The sequence below is a fragment of the Drosophila montana genome, unplaced genomic scaffold (assembly GCF_035044405.1).
Source record: "Drosophila montana isolate Dmon_TW-CO22-7 unplaced genomic scaffold, ASM3504440v1 contig_402_1, whole genome shotgun sequence".
Classification (NCBI taxonomy): Eukaryota; Metazoa; Arthropoda; class Insecta; order Diptera; family Drosophilidae; genus Drosophila; species Drosophila montana.
Genome location: NW_026998739.1, coordinates 5,392,394 through 5,408,495, shown reverse-complemented (window position 1 = coordinate 5,408,495; position 16,102 = coordinate 5,392,394). Strand labels below are relative to the sequence as shown.

General features: G+C 35.7%; 2 protein-coding genes across 5 annotated transcripts in view; one reads left to right on the top strand and one right to left on the bottom strand.

Annotated features, from left to right (window-relative positions):
- Positions 1-16,102, bottom strand: part of stai (stathmin) — an 80,971-nt gene that overhangs the window by 22,893 nt on the left and 41,976 nt on the right. For 2 of the 4 annotated variants that reach the window (XM_064698287.1, XM_064698289.1), the window contains exon 2: positions 12,959-13,042. The exons of 1 other annotated variant lie outside the window; for it this stretch is intronic. In XM_064698287.1, the coding sequence (XP_064554357.1) occupies positions 12,959-13,042 (84 nt within the window). Of the gene's footprint in view, positions 1-12,958; positions 13,046-16,102 lie in introns of all 4 variants that reach the window. One more of the 4 variants, XM_064698286.1, reaches the window with a different exon arrangement.
- Positions 126-1,356, top strand: LOC135439063 (protein roadkill-like). The gene is made up of 2 exons (XM_064697682.1): positions 126-727; positions 797-1,356. Exons 1-2 carry the CDS (start codon positions 172-174, stop codon positions 1,201-1,203), a joined length of 963 nt encoding a protein of 320 aa, XP_064553752.1. The 5' UTR covers positions 126-171; the 3' UTR covers positions 1,204-1,356.

The window sequence follows — 16,102 nt, the reverse complement described above, 5'->3', positions numbered from 1 at the left end:
GAGAAACGTGAAACTGAAACACGATTCATTCAAACGGCGCTAAAATGCGGAAGGGCACGTCGCCAAATATATCGCACTGATTATCGATAAAAAATCAAAAATAAACAGAAACTTCTGCTGTAACTTCTCTAGTTTCTTCCTAGTCGCACAGAAAGGGTCCCCCAAATCGCAATGAATATGGCAGAGACAAGCACTTGGAGCTGCACATTACCGAAATTCTATACGTTCACGCATATCTGGACCATCGAGAACTTTTATTTGGTCTATAATATGTGTGAGAAGCTGGAATCGCCGACATTTTTCAGTGCGGATCGCAAATGGAGGCTTTGCATCAATACCAAATACGAAGATGATTTGGTTATGTTCGTATTCACAAATCTGCCGAATGCCAAAGCGGTTGTCACCTGCTCCATACTGGATCGCGAGGAGACGGCCATAGCCATATCTCTGAAAACGGCCTGTGAACGGGCCTTTAAGTTCATGGAGTGCGGTGAACTATTTGATAAATCCAAAGGTTATTTGCCCAATAACAAGCTATCCATATGCTGTAAAATCATAATGCTAAAGGAGACGAAAAGCAGCTGCGGACAGACGAATATGATAAAAGTGCCCGAGTGTCAATTGGCCGAGGATATGGGCAATCTATTCGATAGTAAAAAGTTTAGCGATGTGGCCATTGTTGCCAGCAATGGACGGGAAATAATGGCTCATAAGAGCATACTATCTGGTAGGATATTACATTTTTACTATTTATATATATGCAACTATATATAGAAATATTCCATTCATTTCGCAGCTCGCAGCGATGTTTTTTCGGCCATGTTTAAGCATAAAACCGTGGAGAATGAGGAGAATCGTGTCGTTATAGGCGATTTAAATCATGATATTATTAAAGAAATGCTCAGATACATGTACACAGGCAAATCAGCCCATTTGGATGTATTCGCCAAGGATTTACTAGTCGCTGCCGACAAATACGCACTCGAGAAACTAAAAGCGATGTGCGAAAGTTCTCTCTACAGCAAACTATGCGTTAATAATGCGGCACAAACTCTTGTCCTCGCCGATATGCACAGCGCAACGCAACTCAAGACACAAACAATTGAATTCATTAAGGCACATGCCAGCAATGTTAAGGCCTCAGCGGGCTGGAAGAGAATCGTACACACTCATGCCAATCTAATTGCTGAGAATTTTCCATAGAATGGGCTTCAGAAATCTCCCAGAAAACAAACCAAAAACAAATATTTACTTATATATATATCATTTTGCTCAACTTTTGTTAACACAAATGTATTAAAATGTCATCTCTAGTCTGTGCTAGGTTTTCAAATAAAATACGAATACCTAGGATAACTTTGCTAAATGCTCGATTTGAGACTTGGTCTAGTTCTTGAGACTCAGTCACGCAATGTGTATTATATCTTGTATCAAAATAATTTAGTATATATAATTGACAAGTGCAAGCCAACCCTTGTTGTCAATTTGAGCTCATATAACTTTTTCAGCTGCTTTTTAAAACTATTTTTAACACTTTTTTAAGGCGACACTTTACAACACTATATTATTAAGCAGCCCAAGCAAACGTCGGTTGTTAACTGACGCTTTGTAAATGTTTATATAAATAATTAAATGATCTTTGAGAGCCAATCAGAAAATCACAATTCAGCTTATATATTTGTAGCTCTGGTTTTTAGTCAAATTTTTAATGTTTTATTGTTAACACTATTTTATAAAGCTGTCAAAGGCAACAATCGGCTGTCAATTGAGGTTTTGTAAAACTTTTAATAGGTAGTAAAGCGGACTTTGAGAATTAGTCAATCAGAAAACCAATTAGGCTAATATTTTTTGAGCTTTAATTTCCTTTGAATTTAGCCACATTTTTATAAAACTGTTTTTGGGTCACTTTGATATAAGTTGTCAAAGGCAACAATTGGGTGTCAATTAAATATTTAAATAAATGACTAAATAAATAAGAGTCAATGAATCATAAATCTAATTCAAATAATATTTTTTGTAGTTACACTTTACAGCACTGGTCGTACAGCAAAGCTGCTATTAAAAGCAACAATCGGCTGTCAATTGAAACATTTTTTAAGAGACAATCAATAAGAAAGATAATTCAGTTCTTATTCCTTTCAAGCTATAAGCAACAATCGACTGTATATTTATATTTCGTCAATATATTAATAAATAAATAAAAAATATATCACGTTTAAAAATGTAGCAATATTTAAAGTAAGCCTCGGCCTCGCGTTTCGCGTGGCACGTAATTGTTGCTTGCCTGATGAGAGCCATGGAAAGCACATTTCTGATGCCATTTTGTTGCCACTCATTAAGCCAACAATTATACTTTATTCAGCATATATATACATATATACATGCATCATTCAGATATATATGTATGTATAAAGCTATATTCATTTATCTAGCTAGAAAAACATTGAAGGAAACAGCAGCTCCAGCCAAGGACATGTTGTCATAATAATGCCATACAACTGGCAACTGGCAACTGGCAAGTTGCAACAAGCAAATGGCAACGACCAGCGGCAACAAAATTTCATTGTTCAGATCATTTTGGATGACGCCGTTGTAAGGCGGATGTGTCTGCGGATGAGGATGCATTAATGCCAGCCAGCAAAGGAAGAGGCAAGAGTCACACAGAGAGAGAGAGAGAGAGAGCGTCAGTCAGTTAAACATTTCTGTGTTGCCTGTTTATCGCACAACAGCAAATTTTAATGTTGCAACTGCAGCTTGCAACAACGTCGGGACATTGCCATAACAAACGCTAAAAGTGTCAGTGACATTTCAACAACATTTCGCCAACGCCATGCTGGCTGGCTGGCCATGTGCTCGTCCTGCTACGCACACAGACTCATGCTTAACCTCCGCTCCAATTCCTCCCTTTGCCCACGCCTTGAAGGCCTCAGCAACAACGTTGCAAGATAATTTTAAACCAGCAAACGAGAATATGTTGCATGCAGCAGCAGGTTCCCTGGGTAGGGGGTAGGTATGGGAGAATTAACTAGTGTCTCTGACAGTTGCCAGTTGCCAGTCTGATTAACTATCCAAGCGGCTTAACATGGTCGAGTAAATTATGTCCGACCCCGGACGCACACAAAAGTGTAGAGCGAAAGCTTGGCAAAAGGTTGTAAGTTGGTTTAATTTAGAACTGGCCACTTCCTGGTGACAAGTATTAAGTATTTTGCAGGCATTTTAATTAAGATTATCTTATGGTAGCTGTAAGGTCTAGTACAGTACGAAGATATTAAATCTACAATTAAGATAAGGTTTCTTTACAAGAAATGAATTTTATAGATTGTATGTGCGACTAACTTGGTTAACAGCAATATTTATCATGCCTTCAAATGCCCTAAAATTTGGCCAAGAATCGGCCAGCAGTCCATCAAATAACATTTTAGTTTATTCTATTACGAACTTTACAGGATATGCGACACGTTTGCTTTTTAATTGCAGCTTAAATAGCTCTCATATATTCTACAAAATGTTGTAAGTTTTTCCGGAATTAATAACTTTAGCTAGATTGAATTTCTTCATAACTGCACTTTAATCTAATATCAATTCTCTTTTCTATGTTCCCCGATAAAATGCCATTTGCAAAAACTTTTGGTGCTGGAGACAAACTTTTGGCCAGCTTATAAATAATGCCCAAAAGGCTGGCACACTTGGAAAAAGTCATATAAAAATGGAAGCGTGACTTATAAATTACAAATGACATTCTGGCCGATACGTAATTACAATGAAATAAATACTATTTATCGATTTTCTCTATCGCAAATTAAGTTTCGGTTTAAGCTTCGAGCAGGGGTAACTAATAGGGTTGTATATAACCATATCTATAACTATATCTGTGTGTCTGTTTGTGATTTGTATTTGTATTTGTTGTTGCTGCCGCTGTTGGTTTTGGTAATTCAGGCACAACTAGCATGGTTAGCTGCCCCTTGGCAAGTGCCACCCAACCAACCAACCACCCAACCACCCATCCACCCAACAACAGGCCGTTTCCATTTTGCGCGTTCAGTTTTATGAGCGTTCAAATTAGTGCGTTTCCATTGCCATCAGCTCCCGTCCCATTGTTGCTAGACTCCCCTTCTTCCCGGCCAATAGCTCGATATGTCAGCTCTTCGTGTTTTGTGTCCACTTCGAGCAAAGATTGCTTTATGGCCAAAGGCTGTTTAGTTTATTAGCCGCCAACATGCAGGTACAGTTGTAACCCTCCCTTGAGAGGCGCTGGCCGTATGTGCGTGGGCGTGTTGAATTGCGGGTAATTAAAACTATGCACCCACACACATCCACACACCCCCCGCCCCCTTTGAGCACGGCACGTCAATGTGGCGCCTCATGTGAGTGGACATTTGTGGCAGCCCTTTGAGTTAAGGTTAAGGTGGTTGCGCTCAAGTTTTGGTGTCCCCTAACGAGCTGCTGACAAGAGCTAATTAGCTGGAGAAACCTGATTGAACTCTGTGTCGCTGTTTGTTGCCTGTCCGAAATTTCGGATATTTGATTAATTAGCTGCAACGTGTTCGATTTAAGAGAAAACCCATTGCAAGACCCTGCTTTAAAAATCAAGACTCTACGAATTCTCCAATAGTTTTTCTTAGGATGCACAAATATTTTAAATTTGAGTTGAATTTTCACCTTTTTCCGAATCAGTTTAACGGGGAGATTAGAAAATAATGCTGTCAAAACTATAATGCTGGAAAAACAGATCTTTTAAAAGACGACAGAGTAAATAATAATATTGCAGAAAATGTTTTTCTTGAAAATATAAATTTTAATAGTGTAATAAAAAATATATATATATGTTATATATTTTATATACTCTATTAATTTTTATTATATTTCTTAATATTTTCTTTTTATAAAAAATAGTTATATTAAAATCGATATTATGCAATTGTCAATATATTTGCAACTGTTCACTGTCCAAATAATTGATAAAAGAGTCAATTTTAAAGTTTAAATTGAATATTATAAGAACCCAATAAACTGATTTAGATAATACAAATAATAAGGCTAAATAAAAAAGAGTTTTCAATTTGATCGGACAATTTCTTAGAAAATTCAGCTTATGTCCCTCATGTTTATAAAGTGCACTCAATTTCTCTAGCATTCAAAATGATTGCGTAGTGAAGCATAAATCTCTTTAAAAATCGCCTGTCAGGCACAAGCCACAGGAATATGCATAAATATTTTATACAATTTTATGAAAGTAATGCAAGGGACAAGCACAGGTAGGCATAAATAAAAGGATATGGCTTGGGCTTAGAAAGGGATAGAGAACAGGAGAGGCAGAGAGAGAGAGAGAGAGTGAGGGAGGCAAGGACGACACACACTTCACTTTACCAACTGCGCCAAGTGTGAAAATTATGCGTTCAATGAAAATATTTTGCTCGAGCAAAGGCTTGTCCCCTAAGGACAAGGGGGGGAAGGGTGCTGCGCCAGCTGCTGGTGCTGCTGTAGCTGGCTGTAAGCCTTTTAAATCCTGCCCGTATGCAAAACATGCGCTTGCTGCTAGCCCATGGCTTAGACTCCTGTTTGACCACAATGCAATTTTGTGGTTTACACAGATACAAAACCCCCGCCACTCGCCCCTCGCCCCTTGCCACTCGCCCTAACCAAAAAATCCGTTTGAAAAGGGTGGAAATTTTCGGAGCTCACTTGAATGCGCAATCAGCAGGACAGCAGGATATGCTCTGTATATAATGCATGGTAATAATAAAATTGTCAGCTCCACTTGCGGCCACTTAAGCCCGCCCATTGCCATAAATAAAATGTTGCATGCAAATGGGCGCAGCGCCCTTCTATGGAGAGACACACAGCACGCTGCAGCAAGTCCAGAGATAACCAGTTGACCGCATTGCCCAACCGGATCCCTAACCCATCCAGCCGCATCACATAATAATTATTTTTTTAGGTCAAACTCGCTGCTGGAAAGTGAAATACCAAATGCCACGGCATTCATACCCGCTGCCAATGGCTTTGTGCGTGCTTTTCCCATAGTCTGAAGTTGGTTTTTGTTCGCTATTTTATTATCAGTTCCAACAGTTTTCCTCCAAACCCACCCACCATTTGCCACAGTCACGGAGGATGCATTTGCGTCGGTTAAATGAACTTTGGTTTTTAGCTTGCCAAGCGCGTAATTTAATTTTATTATTATTCGTGTTTATTTGTATATAAATATATTTATGTTTAAATATATAATTATATATGTGTTTAAATATATTTATATACCTTGTTTATCAGAGACACGCATCGCTGAACAATTCAGAGTCCGACTGAATAATTTACTTGCATTTAAAGAGTGACAAAAAAAAAGCCTGATAAAATTGAAATTTGTGTTATAATGCCCTGTTGCCATAAACACCAGATTCACAGTGTTGAAATATGACTAGGTGATCAAAATAATAAAAAATAATACAAAATTGAATAACTCAATTCCGTAAATATAAATATAAATATAAATCATATAAATCAAGGCGCCAAGACCCCAGAAAACAATTTGTCTTTTAATATGGGACGAACCTGGAACCGAAAACCGAACTGAAGCATATTCATTTTTAAAAACTTTTGACGGAGACTGAATCTCAAACCATAAATAGCCTGGACCCCAACTATAGCTAACCGTATTTTAGGTAAATGACAATTTTTGGTACTAAAAAACTTTAGACCGCATTCTGGGTATAAGAGTGTAGAAAATCAGCTACACCAACCCAACTGTAAGACAGATTATATATGCATATGATTTATATATACATATAATTATCATATATCATTATGGAACATTTATTCAATCGAGTTACCTATCAAAATTACGGAATCGAATGCATTTACTTAACAGGAAAACTATTTCTCAACTGGATCGATTTGATTACGTTGAACGCCCAAGTTTCAATCAAATTAGAAACAAATCAAGTTAGAGCCCAAGCAGTTGACAAGAAATCAATGTTGGCTTCAGGACAATTTACTACATGGAAAAACACAATATACAACTAAATTATAGACGTTCCCTGAGGACCTTGTATATATGTATGTATGTACATATATATCTATTTATCATTAGGAAGCTGCTTTTGCCATTAGCATAAATAATTCGCATTATTATTATCGTATTTTGTGTTGTTGCTTCTCTTCGACGAGATTCAATATATTCGCAAATTTTCGCATAATAATAAGTAAACGGAATACGAACACAAATGGCAAAATATTTGTATTCCGTTTGCTGTGTGTGGCCAGAGGCCCCAAGACCAAAAACATATTTGCTATGCAAATGATGACAGCTAAAAGCAGTTTAGAGGCAAATAAACGGGGGAAGCTGACGGGGAAGCCCTGCAACTATGCGTTCATGTTCGGCTAGCAAACACGGCACAATAACACCTTTTGGCCCGTTCGCTGTACAATGTGTGAACACGTCAAACATTTTATCCAAAAACTGGCCACAATTCTCGCACTCTCAACTGCTTCTCAATCTCTCCCTCTCTATCTCTCTGTTCGCTGCTCGAATCCCGCAGGCATTTGCCTTTCAGCTTGAATGCATAATTGAAGTTCTGTGTCGGGCATCAAAAGTTTTCACCAAGTAAAAAGCGCAAAATCGTGCTCAAATTGACGGCATTTGAAAGCGTTCTTAAATAGATAAAATGAAAATCTACTAAAATAAGAGCTAGGTGTTTAAAAAGCGTCGAAAGCAGAGCACACACAGTTGCAGTTTGGCTGCAGGTTAAAGAGGATGACAACTTTAACAGGCACATAAAATACATTATAAGCATTCCTGATATAAGAATCATGTTCAAGAATATGTTAAAAAAAAAAACAGATACGATTTATAGTGCTGCCACCTCACGTTAATATTTGACAATCAAAATGGTGGACAGAGTTGCCAGATCGCGGTGTTGCCAGTGTTGATTATTATTATCATTAATATTATTATTATTATTATTATTATTATTATTATTATCATTATTATTATCATTGTTATTTTTATTATCATCATTATTATTATTATTAGAAATATTTTTATCATCGTTATTATTATTTTAATGATCACCATTATTATATGTATTATTTGAATTATCCTAATTAATATTACTATTATTATTATAAGTATTTTTAATATTACGGAGTATTATTGATTATTTAGTAATTCTATTTAAAATTTTAGAGAAACAAAATTTAGGTTTATCCAAAGCCAAATATATATCTGCTAAGCATAAATGGGGCGATTGTAAAAGTGTTCTTTTCAAGTTTTTAAATTTTAGCGATCGAATTGATTTTCACTTCATCATAAAATTGCGTTTCTCTTTGGCAATATTTCATTTTAGCCCACAGGAATCATTTCTCAGCTGGTTTATTAGCCATCAGTACAATTTGTAGACCCTCATGAATAGTTGCTGGCACTTTTTTGCACATTTCTCTTGGTATTGCGACAGGCTGCACCGAAGATTAATGCCTTGGCTTGCAAGGCAATCCACTCACTTTCCACTCTTGCACTCTGCGTAACACTCCACGGTGATTTGTCATCATAAACAATAATTCACAATATCCGTTTAGTTCGCTAGCGGAATTTTTCTTTATTCGTTTTTTTGTTGCTCTTCTTTTGAAACGTGCGCCATTTTGTTCAAAGGCGTGGAAAAACTTTTAATGGCGACAGTTTTTGAAGTGTCGGCCATTTTGTATTTGTTTGCTCAAACACTTTTGAGTTCGGCCAACTTGGTCCATTTAATTGACTTGCTTCCGTTTTTAATTGCATTTTTCCTCGTTTTTTTTTTTCGGTTGGTTGGCAGAGTTTCCAAGAGCTCTTCAGTACTGTACAAATATGCGGGAATGAAACGACTGCTAGGCTCGCAAATACCCTGTATATGTTGGCAAATGTATTAGCTAATGTTTAAATGTACTAAGAAACTGATATGTGCTTAATAACTTTTGTATTTAGAATTCCAGCTTTTATGTAATGCCTAGGGTTTTTATATAGTAGCATAATTTTCTGTAAAACATTTCAGGAGTATATCCTTAAAGTTTTTAATTAATACAAAAGGTTTTAGGAAAATAATGAAATCAAATTCTCTTCACTTAAATAAGTTGATGTTTAAGAGCTTTCAAACAATTCTGTCCATTTTTTACAGGGTACAAACATTAACTCAGGCTGTCTGCCTGATAGATAGAGAGCCTGCCCTTTCCCGCAGGCGAGTAAGAGAGAGCGAATGTAGTAAAGGATTTTAATTAAAGCAAATAAACACTGTTAATTAAAAATGCGCATACGCATAATTGAATTGTGCCGCATTGTTGTTTCCTTTATATATGTATAAACATATAAAAATATATATATATGTATGTATTTTATAAATACGTAATAAATACATCCGTAAATATTTCGCAGTCGTTATTAATTTTTGATTGCAGTTCGAGTGTTGTTTATTGATCTTTTTTGCCATTTTACACGTTTATTGCATTTGCATTTGCCTCGTTCCCCTCTTGATTATTCGTTTTTCAATTAATTTGGCTGCTAATTTTTGGGCCTAATTATTATGGCATTGCTAACTTAATTAACATTTAATTAGTTCGCATTTTATTGTAAATATTTAATAACAATTTCTGCCCATAAACGTTTCCATATTAATTTAAATCTACTCAAATTAATTGCTGTGCAATTTGCCCTAGGGCAGGAAAGAGGAGAGAAGGGTATTTTTCCGGGCTTAGTCGCTGCGTTAATTAGCAGTTGGCTTTATTATTTAATATTTAATGCAATCATAATTTCCAATGAATTTTCTGCGGTCAACGACAAAGCTTTATGTGAAAATTGAGATATTTACCGCTCGGTCTGGTCTGGCTTTTCGTGGCATATTTCTGGGATTATGTGAAAAGCGTGCGGCTTTTATTCTCATATTGGATTGTTGTAAGCATATAATTTACGCAAATTGGTTTTCTTTCTTTTGCTCTTCGGTTAATAATTAATTTTTGTTGAATTTCGCTTACTTTAATCGTCTAATAAGATTAATAATATTGTCTATCATTAAATAATATTGTGTACTGACTTGTCAAGTACTTTTGAATATGGGCAAACATATATCTGTAGCCAAGTATTAAATATGCACATTTTGCTTTTACCCCTTTTAATGCTCTTATAAAACACCCAACTATGAATACAATTTTTCAATTGCATTCTCAATTTGTTGTTAAAAATTTACCCCAACTGAATATTCAAGTGAAGTTTTGCATAGTGCGTTGCGCAATTTTGTGCAACTTTCAGCTTACAGCTGATGCCCCAAAGTAGACCAAGAAAACTAGTTAAGATAAATCAGTTTTCCCTTTTCACAAGCACTTGACCAGAACCGTCGCTCGCCCGTTCTCAAACTTAATAGCAAACTATGCGCTTAAGTTTCTCAAAGCTTTTCGCACTTTAATGACTTTTGCGCATTTTGGTTTTTCTCTCTTTTAGTTGAGCCAAAGTGCTTGGCACAGCAGAAACTCGAGCGATTGGACGAGTTCCTTCTTAGGGGGAGGTTGCATATGGAAAATTAATGAACTCAATGTGTTCCAAAAAAAAAAGAAAAATTGAATAATAGTGGCATAAAAGATAAATGAAGAAAAGCTGACACAAAGCGCGAAAATTGGCAGATGGCCCTAATGAAAATGAATGCGAGAATCTCAAGCTAAAACAAAAATAATTCAACTTTTTGGGCGTAAGGCGGCAAATTTTAAATGAAATTTGAATAGGTCGAACATGAAGATTGAACGAAAGATTAATTGAAAATGAAAATGGAATAAATAAACTGTGGGCTTTGCAATTAAATTAAATATTGTCTTGGCTTTTCATTGGATCATATAACAAACCCATTTTCACTGTATTTATCTGTTTTCCATTCAGTTCATCGTCTAGCCAGTAAATTTGATACATATTTATCAACACACACACAATTCAGACTGTCCACAAAAACCACATAAACACATACATTTTACCTGCAGTCTTAATTACACCTGACCGCAGCAGGTGCAAATGCAAAGACGCTAAAGCGCGACTAACGAATACCCTGTACAGAGCACAGTTTGCTGAATATGATTTATATTCCTAGATCCCTTTGACAGTTTGCCATTTTCTCTAGCAGCTTATTATTTTAATAGTTATTTATTGAGATGATAAAATATAAAATTCAATTCCCTAACTATTTTATAATATACTTTCAATCTATTTTTATATAAAAGGGATTAGTTTTAAATATACTTGAGCAGCAAAAAAATCTGTCTTTAACTATAAACGCTATCCTAGATTTAAAAATAAATCAACTAAAAAAAATTACCTTAAAATTCAAAACTGTTTTTTAACTATTGAAAAATATTTTAATATTTGAAGAAAATTAAATTTTTTAACAAGAGATATGTCTCTAAATGTTTGTTTAATTTTTCTTAGTTTTTGAGTTTTGGGCTATTTGACAGACGAAACAGAATACCCTAATCGTTCGTTTATAGGGTATTTACATAAGAATAAAACACTGTCACCATGGTCCAACAATTAGCTACCTGTATGTTCCATTCCCGCAGATACGTTTATCAGCTTACTAACACGAATACGAAAATCTGCGCAAAGTATTTAAAATGTTGCAGCAAACCATAACAAATTATATTAATACGCGACCATGTTCAGTGTGTGAGCACGTATACGCCGTGTAGTTCTCTAGGGGCGTAAATTTGTTAGGGGCAGCGCGCGGGTATTGTCCGGCTAAAGCTACTTCATTTAGCATGGCGCCGGCCAGACGATTTTGACATTTTATTACCTCACAAAAGGCAACAAAAAGCCAGGGAGCGCCTCGGGTGGATGATTTACTTGAGGGGGTGGGTTGAGTTGGGTAGGGAGGGGCGGGGTTTGAGCCATGACTCAGCTTGGCCAGCGGCGTCTACCTGACCGGCTTAGTTGATGTTGGTAACAAGTTTTGTAGCCGCGAGGGGAATTGGCGACCATGTTGACTGTGTGTATATATATATTTTCTGTGTTCTTTGGTTTTTTCCCTGCAGCTTGTCTGCGTACTTTTTGCTGCTTTGCGTGCTTTTTTTCTCCTAAATTGCCGTTAGTAGTTTTTGTTAAGAATATTAGACCTCGATGCTGCGTTTATAGCTGCCTATCAGGGCACAACTGCACGTACGGCCCATCAAACAGTTGCCGGTTCACTGTTTGATCTATTCAAGCAAAAACTTGTCTCGTTATGCAATTAGGGGATGAAATGCAGGAAGGCAATTGAGTGGGACACAAAACTGGCATTAGCTATATTTAGTCTAGCTAGACGACCTAACTTACATCTATGTAATTTGAAATGAGCTGACAGCAAATTTTAAAGGTCGAATTTACTTTTAACTTTTCTGTTGTTAAACAGAAATTAAATATTAATAGTTTTTTAAGTATGATGAAACATTATTTTCTAAAATGATTTAAATATTAATACTGATTATTATAGATAATAAATATTATTAATATTAAAAAATAAAATATTTAAATACGACAACAATAAAATATTAAAATTATTTAAATATTAATATTAATATTCAAATATTTAAAATAATATTAATATATATAAATATTTAAATTTTTTTAAATATGGTAAAAATTAATTATGTAAATTATTTAAATATCAATATTAAATTTTATTAATTTAATAAAAATTAATATTAAATATTAAATTTTAATATAATCATTTAATGAAATGTATTTAATTGTGATAAAAATAAAATTTTAAGAATATCAAAATATTTATTTTGGTTTTATTTGATGCAGACATTATATATATGAATAAAACAATATTAATATTTATTTAAATATTTTAAAAATTCAATGTTTATATTTATTTTTGTATATGAACAATTAATAAGAAGCATATTTTTGTGTTCAAATATAAGTTCGGATTTTTTATATATATTTTGTGTACATCATTTCCGAAATATTTTCCGTACTTACTTATAAATTTAACTTTCTTGTTGAGTCGCGGCTGCTTTGAGCGTATTTTATTATTTTTCTTCATTGGCGCCGATCTTCTGGATACTACTTTAAGTGTTGTCACCAGTGTTGGTTAGCATTAGAAAATAGAATTGTACAAAACAGATTGCAACATGTTAGCTTAAAAGCGGTTCTTCTTTCAGCATAAAAACAAAACCTTCGGTAACAATTCGACATGGCGTTAACTTTTTGTTATTGTTTGTTGTAGAAATTTTCATTTTAATTATGAAATTGTTTTTTATTATTTCAGTGCTGTCAACCTTCACAGAACACAAAGCGAACAAAAGCGGCAAATATAATAAATGCAACAAGCAAAATAACGACAAGTGCATAGAAAGTTTTAAATAAATATTTTGGTTTTAGTCAAATGCAATAAAATCCAGCTTTACGCAAATCCAATTAACTTATGTATATTATGCAATCAACAAGCATAACAAACAGACATAATCCTAATCTGTTATATAAATATCTACGTACTTTAACTGCGGCCCCTTTTAACTCATTTTACATTGACAGCATATTCTATATTATGAATTTCTAAATATGCCAAGCAAACTTTGGCTAAATGCCTGGCTTAAACTATTAAAAGCTGCTTAAGCAGCCTATTAGCATAAATTCTTCAGAGTCTTCTTTGCAGTTTTAAAAACTAATAAACAGCTGCATTAATTAAGTTTCTTGTTTTTGTGGGCCAACATTTCATTTACTTGCCGCATTTTCATTTACTGCCTTTCGCTTTGTGTACTTTGTGCCCCTTTTTGCTGGGATCTACAGGGCCAACCCCTCACCCCCTTTTTTGGCCACGCCCAGCTGCGTACTAATTATAAAATTATGCTTAATCTAGCATAAAAAGCGAGAGACCTCGTCCTGCTTTAAAGGTCGCAGGCAATATTTCACTTGGCCGCCTCCAAGTATGCTATAATCAACGTAATTTCGTTTATCAGACAACCTACCCGCGCCCCGCGCCCCTTGCCCCGCTTCCCTACTAACCCTCCCCAGCCACTGCTCCATTTGGCATCTTAATGGGCACCCACAGTTTTGGCTTCCCCGCTTCCTCTAGCCCCTCGCTTCTCAGTTGACACTTGCCAAAGTTTGGACAGGCTTCGATGCGTTGCTGTGGTCAGCGCAGTTATTGGAAGAGAAGTTTTTCCCGCATTTGGCCCAACCCCCTACCCCCCACTGGGCCTCATAAAAATGAATGTTAATTTCTAATTAACGCTTAAGACGCTGGCAGCCGTCTTAAATGCCACGCCAAAGTTTGCACTCCAATATACAACTGTCATTAGGTATCAAAATAATGACGGCGCGCGCGCAGACAGGAGGCAGGAATTAAAGGCAGACATTGGAGAGGAGACTTGCAACCGAAGTTCTCCTCTCTCCTGTATAGCCTAATTCAAAAGAGATTAAAGTCGAGAAAGTAGGCATATCGTCGGCCCGCCGACATTTCTTATAGACATTTCTCTTTTGCAGATTGCGGGGAATTGTTAAACTGAGCTTTTGATGAAATATCTTGGAAAACATAATATTTGCCATAAAAGAATCTCCTCTCTGCTTAACAGACGGACGGATGGTCTTGCCTATATCAATTCAGATGTTGATGCTGATCTAGAATATATATACTTCTCTTATGCGTTACACATTTCCCGACAAAATAATACCCTCTACAATGAAATAAAAATTATTTATTGCAGTCCCTTGGTCAACTTGATTGACAAGATAACTCCGCCGCACAGATGGATTTATCTTAGAGATTAATAAAGCTGGAGAAACCAAGTAACTGTTGTTTTATGATACATACAAATCGAGAATATTTGGCTTAAACAACGACTTTCCCCTATCCCGCAAAAGTTTCAGCAATATTAAAGTTATAGTCTTGATTTTTGGTATATGCACACATTTAAATAATGAAAAGTTCCTATTGATCGTCAAATAAACATATCAGTTATACAATAGCAATTTTTGTTCTAGAAGGAAGAAGCAGCAAGGTCTACTTAAAAATCGCACCTTGAGTCGAGCCTGATTGTCTGTTTGTGCGTAAATTAGTACAGGGTATTTTCTAGCCATTCTGCTTGACTTTAGCTTGGCTTTGTGTACGTGTAATTACCACAAAATGACGCACAACTTTTGGCCATATGCTTCACTCTTGCCAATCAACCCGCTTCGACCTCCTCTTTGATCGCTGCACTGTCATAAAACTTTATGCCGTTTGCCAAATATTTGCATAAAACACTTGGAGCCAGCGCGCACTCTTCTCGTCCACATTTGTCGTTTATGCTTCAAACACACTAAACGTGTTGCCATAAAAATTCAATGTTATTGTCAGAATACTTGGGCGTAGCCGACAGTTGATTGTTGTTCGCTGGGCAGCGCCGAGCGGGACAAAAATAAACATGCAACCAAAGAGTTTGTTGTCAAGGAGGCGCAGGGTGCGGGCTGCGGGCTGCGGGTTGGCGGCGCGTTTCGCTTTGTTTGCTTGAGGTAAAAGGGACCACAGCAAGAACAACAACGAGTAAAACAACAATGCCCGTCGTTCTAGTCACAGCTGTTGACAGTCGCTGTTAAAGTAGCTTGCTCAGCCCTCAGACCCCGTTGCTTAGTGCTGCCTGCTTTATGCATAAATATATGAATTCATTTTAAAGCAGCTTTTTAGGCGCGCGCTGAAGAGCATTTTTTTATTTGCTCTTGACTTGAAAAACAGATGCATAAATAAATAAATGTATTTTAAAGCTGCTTTTTAGGCTGAAAAGAAATTTTTATTTGTTCTTGACTTGCAAAATAAATGTTCCGTCTTCAGCTTCAATTTTTGCAGTGTTTTTTTAAATTTTATATTTTTTTTTTAAATATTATTTTTGCAGTGTTAGAAGGGTATTTTTTTAGGTTTTAGTACTCACAAAATGTAAGTTTAACTTTCTTAAGTGTTGGAAAAGTCTAGTTTCGTAAACTCTACAGTCGGATTTCTAAAACAATTTTTCAGAGCTAGAAAAGTCGATTTTAAGATTTTAATACCAACAAAACCTAACTCAAATCTCAGTAGTGTTGAAAAAGTCGTGCTTTTAGACAGAGTGGAATATAAATTTAATTTTTACAGTGTTACAAAATTTTTTTTTT

What these genes read in the sequence shown, in the direction of transcription:
- LOC135439063 (XM_064697682.1), top strand. Translation starts at nt 172, where the DNA reads ATGAATATGGCAGAGACAAGCACTTGGAGCTGCACATTACCGAAATTC. An exon ending in TCATAAGAGCATACTATCTG is followed by an intron (nt 728 to 796) that starts GTAGGATATTAC and finishes TTCATTTCGCAG; the next exon opens with CTCGCAGCGATGTTTTTTCG.